The following is a 5,559-nucleotide window of genomic DNA, read 5'->3' as shown; positions in this document are numbered from 1 at the left end:
TCTCTCTCTCTCTCTCTCTCTCTCTCTCTCTCTCTCTCTCTCTCTCTCTCTCTCTCTCTCTCTCTCTCTTCCTTTTTCTTTCTTTCTTTCTCTTTCTCTCTCTCTTTTTACCTCCCTCTTTCTCTCTCCTATTTTTTTATATATTCTGTTCTTATTACGAACAGGACGACAAAATTTGTATGACCGCACAATGGCAAAACTTTTTGACTATCCTTCCTTACCAAATATAAAATAAATGTCGGAAATGGATTTATATGTGTGATTGTAAAATCGTATCACTTAAAAAGCAGGCAAAGAAACATCTATATAAGCGTATATCTGAATATATATTTATATGAAAGATACGTACTACGATATTGATCAAATTGAAAAAAAATTTATGTTGACACAAGTGTGCATTTCGGTGAATAAAAGCAACAAATTAATAATTAAATGAAAAACCTACATGAAACGCATTATTAATTTCTTCATTTTTCTTATATATGTATATATGCGAGCATCGTCAAAGGACTATACGTATTCATTTTATCATAAACTTTGCGATAGAGAATGAATAAAGTAAATATTCGTCATACAGACTTGCACACTTTGTTTCGATCAAAACAATTGTCCCTCTGTCCATATCATGTTTTATTCGAGTTATCCCACTTTTCTAAAACTTTGCCTTTGTATAGTAAGGAAGACTTAGTCTAATTTTAATTTAGTCCTATTTTTGGTTAACAAAAAAAAAAAAAGGAGAAAAACATTTTAGTCGCCCCAATAATGATAGTAATCTGGAATCAGGAGCAAAGATTCGTTTATCGGCTGTAAAGGCAAGCCTATGAAATAGGCATAACCTGTTCACACACACGTCCAATCACCATCTTTCCTTTTCTAATTTAATTTAACAACGTTATAAGTGACTTATAGTAACCTGCCCAGCTACACAAGAATATTAGTCAACTTTCTGTGATATGAGCGGTTGTTAGCAAATACATCCCTCCATCGAGAATTACAATATACGCAAACTATGTTTTGGCTAAAGGTTTTGTTTATGTATCTTGCTCACAAAATTTCTTCATGATCGCATACACAGTCGCCAGTTCTTTACCAATGCAAAATAAAAAGTGGTCAGTGGAGCAGTGGAAAAGCTTTGCTTTATTTTATTTAGCGACTAAGAGCGAATCGAAGTGGTTTCGCCCGATTTATTAAAAAGCATTTAACGCCTTCGATTTAGCTTAATACTTGTCCGATATTTGTTTTAAGTTGCCTGAAGAAGCATCGCAGCAGTATATCGATTTTTATATTCATAAATAAATAACTTAAATACAACTTAAGCCATTCTCTATGAGATGCATAAAATTAATTTATTTTGATAGGATGCCAGGTTAATAGGGCTCTAATAGTGCTTCTAGTTCGCGCCAATTTCTTTCAATCATTTTTACAATTTGCATATAGAAGCGAAATTTTGAAAAATAATAAGCGGAACATGCGAGCATAAACACCCAGGCAAGTATTAATATGTAATCGGTTTGATGCTCCACGTTGAAAGGTAAAGGTGTTGATAGGGAAATTTTGGGAAATTCTATAGGTTTGAGACCAGTATGTCGCGTTATGAATGTGTCAAATTTACCGTCGCGATATTTCACTACAGGTCGTCCTTGATGAAATAATACTAGTGTTGGTAAGTCCACAATTCGAAATTCGGCATTGAAACTTGCAAATTTGTAAGCATCTATAGCGGCAACTGGTAAAGTTTTGAATACGTGCGGCAAGGCATTAACAGATAATGCTAGGACCGTGCAAGCTAGGCATGTAGGCGTATAGAAATACACTAATACGCAACTGCCCGGTTCATAGCGTTTTGTATTGTTACCAACGGGTTTAAGTAAATCCACAATTTCTTGGGCGCTGCCCATCATATGTAATTTATTGAAACCCTTTTCAATAAGCGGATGTTCGCTCAAACATTTAACCATTATTGGAGGCTTTCGAGAATCATCAGCTGCTGTCGCTACTGGTAGTAAATGTAAAATAAATTCATCGTCAACATAACACATACGAATACTTTCGAAAGATATAAACGCAATGAAGTTGCGTTGACATGACCCTCTCGATATGCCTAACTCATCCAAGGTCATATATTCGGCTTGTTCCACCACATCGTTCACATCATTTCCAAAATCTTTAAAAATAAATTCAAAAAACCAATCAAAAAAACTGAGTTGACTAGCAGCCGAAGCTTTTAAACCAATCGCAATTAACAATAACACCGTCAAGATTTTATTCATAATCATAAACTGAGAAATTGATTTTTCTTTTTTATTTTTTATTATTATTATTTTTTTTGTGTTCTTGAATAGAGACGGACTAAGAGAAATTGATTATTAATATATAATTTTGTCATGAAATTTATTTTTCTTCTTCTTCTTCTTCTTCTGTTATTCAGCAAACTAATAACCGAAAATTCGATGTGATGTGCAATAAAAGGCCGAATGTGAACACAGAGTTCCTCTGTTTGGGCCTGAGTAACGTTGCAATTAGATTTTCTTCTAAAATTTTTTTTTTTTTTTTTTTCTTAATTTAGCGTGTTGTATGTCCGTCACGTTGTTTTTCCATAGTCTTCAGTAAAATATGCATATTACTCGTCCGCCACGTAGGATAAAACCGAAGAGCGCAAAGTAAATTGTTTAAGATGTGTAAGATGTATTATGGTATATGAGTATAAAAAGTTCTAAGAAGGAGGAATTAAAGGGTATGTGAGCGAAAAAGTGTAAAAGAGAGCAGGTTCACAAACTGACTGCAAAAGCTTGTATGACTGGATGACACATGATTTAACAAAGAAAGAAGTTTGCAACGAAAGCTGGTAAATTGCGACGTCAAGAATGCTGTGATCACGAAGATCACATATATTGCTCAATTTGCAAAGTATGGAATGATGAACAGAAGTGGTTACATTAGAACGGAGAAATATAATATGATCAAGATTTATGTTACAGTAAAAATCTCGTCTATTTATTTGGAGCAATAAAAAATGTCGTTATTGAAGTAGGACTTACTTAGTAGGACATATCGTCAAATATTTTAGGGCATATTTTGCATATGATTATTGAAATTCAAATTTTTTTTTTTTTTTTTTTGCATCTACTTGGCAGCGATGACAATATATTTTCGCTTTAAATTGCTGCGACTCGTAAATATGATTTTTCGGCAGCCTAAACCTATCGGGGAAAGATATTTTAGGCAGAGAACCAAAATGCCGGAGTTTAAAAAAAAAAGGAATTTTTTTTTACATATATGGAAAAGCGACAGAATACTAACATTTGAGGAAATACTTAAGCATACCATTAGGTATTCGAGAAAAAAATTACTTGTAAAAAGTATTCAAAAATAGCAATATCGAAAGCATTCTCTGGAGACATCTTCTGCTGAAGGCGGTTTGCGACACTATATGATAACTGGATCAAATTTGAATTAAAAAAAAAAAGGGGAACTCATTAAACTTCATTCCTACATCTAGTGAAACACGTAGGAATTTTTGAAAATATTCCATTTATGCAATTGGTGAGTGCTTGAGCGAAAAAGCTACAATTTTCGACCAAAAAAAAAATCCTTCCCTCACCAATAAAAAATGTTCAGATTCATTTAGCGAAAAAATCCTGTTTCACTAGAGAATCTTTATTTTGAGGATACAGTAAAAAATTTCAAAGAAAAAGACGAAAATTCTTTGAGTTATGCTGCTTGCCGTTCAGAGTTTTGACATATATAACACACATTTTTATTTGCTCCCAATAAATATTTTATTATTATCTTCAGGATCATAAAAAGATACCTCCAAGTTAAAACGTTCCTTTTCGTTCTCGTAGATCCTGAGAGAATCGCGAGCGTGACACTTTACATCTTTCGAAATGTTAAAGAACAATGAAAATATACAATTTAGCAACGGAATTCGTCACCAACATCGCAAACAGAGAGAGTACTTGAAAGCTTTCGAATTGCTCTCGGCTTCGCATACGAATGAAGGCTGAAGGCTGCGTGAAATTACACTCAAATGCTTTTGCTTGGAAACGGTTTTGAATGAATCGAAATATCTTCTGAAGAGATCAGTTAGCGAATTAGATATGCTAGAAATCAAGAAGATAAAACATTCGACTGTAAACTTCCAGCAGCTGTTTTTAATAAGCAGGTCTGATCTTTTCCGGGAAAAGCAAATTATTTCAAGGAAAAAAATTTCATGCGGTTAACGAATTTCTTTTCACATATCCAAGAAAGACCAAAGCATCTATTAAAAAAAAAAAAAAAAAAAAAAAAAAAAAAAAAAAAAAATCGAAAAACTTACACTAGTCGATCCGCTTAATGCTTTCTACTATGGCCACGTTTGAAACATAGAATACATAAGCATATAATTTATGAGTGTATAGAGTAAATTGCAAAAAGCAATAAATGTAAATGATTCACTTTGCATTTGGATAAATATATATATATATATATATATATATTACATTTATCAACTTATCGCGAACTTTTCATTTTTATTGATCTGACATGGACTGTGATTACATTTTTATTGTACGTAAATCATTTAAAACTAATTCATTTAATTACAGAATAATTAATTATTTAAATGCCGACAGACGTTATTCATTAGTGCAATACTTTTGACATTACAATTCATTTGAATCAGCATAACTCATAATATGTACGAAAACCGCGTAAAACGCATAAAATTATAGTCTCTAACTCAGCGGAGAAAACAAAACAAAAACATACAAAAGAAAAAAAACAAAAATCACTTACAACCACAATCATTACAAAACGGTAGCAGTTTAATGTATTCTATTACAAATATACATATTCGTAGATATTGACAATGACATAGCAGCGGTTAATAGAATGAAATTGAATTCCTTTTTTTTTTTTTTTTTTTTTTTTTTTTTTTTTTTTGTATGAGTAAAGCGTTTACTAATGTTAGCTGAGAGAAGACATATAATTGATAAGAGAAATTAACGACTTTAGATGAGCACACGGTCGCCTCACTACATACAAATGTGTGTTAATGAAATAAGTACACTTTCGAATTGAGTGTATTTTAAGTAAAGAAGTAATCGAAAAAGCAAAAAAAAAAGGAAAAAAGGCAAAAAAAAAAAAAATGTAGAAAACGATACAAACACTTGAAATACGTTTTATCATTATCATCATCATTATCATCATGATTATCGTCATCGGTAGTATTATAGTCATCATGGCACTTCGTGTTCATGTATATGTATATGTATGTGTTAGTCGATATTGTTAAATTGGTTATGTCAACAATGCCGGAAATTGAAACGCAGATGACAATTCATTTCATCAGCACTTTCTCAATGTGTACGTGGTAAGTGATGGCATATATATATATGTGTGTGTGTGTGTGCGTTTGACCGACCATTTCTACTTCGGCTTGTGTATGTTATAATCAAATGAACATTCTTACATTTTACACATGCATACATTTATGCATATATATATATATATATATATATATATACATACGCATATACATACATACGCATATACATACATACGCATATACATACATAC

At 32.1% G+C, this 5,559-nt stretch overlaps 1 protein-coding gene across 1 annotated transcript; it reads right to left on the bottom strand.

Annotated features, from left to right (window-relative positions):
• Positions 1-1,367: 1,367 nt before the first annotated feature.
• Positions 1,368-2,524, bottom strand: LOC119644803 (thioredoxin domain-containing protein 15-like). Its single transcript, XM_038044541.1, has one exon. It carries the CDS (start codon positions 2,274-2,276, stop codon positions 1,368-1,370), a length of 909 nt encoding a protein of 302 aa, XP_037900469.1. The 5' UTR covers positions 2,277-2,524.
• Positions 2,525-5,559: the final 3,035 nt, after the last annotated feature.

Source organism: Glossina fuscipes, unplaced genomic scaffold, assembly GCF_014805625.2.
Source record: "Glossina fuscipes isolate IAEA_lab_2018 unplaced genomic scaffold, Yale_Gfus_2 0, whole genome shotgun sequence".
Taxonomy (NCBI): Eukaryota; Metazoa; Arthropoda; class Insecta; order Diptera; family Glossinidae; genus Glossina; species Glossina fuscipes.
The sequence above is the reverse complement of the archived record's forward strand: the minus strand, read 5'-3'. Positions and strand labels throughout refer to the sequence as shown.

Coding starts and splice junctions, on each gene's coding strand:
- LOC119644803 (XM_038044541.1), bottom strand. CDS start 2,276: ATGATTATGAATAAAATCTTGACGGTGTTATTGTTAATTGCGATTGGT.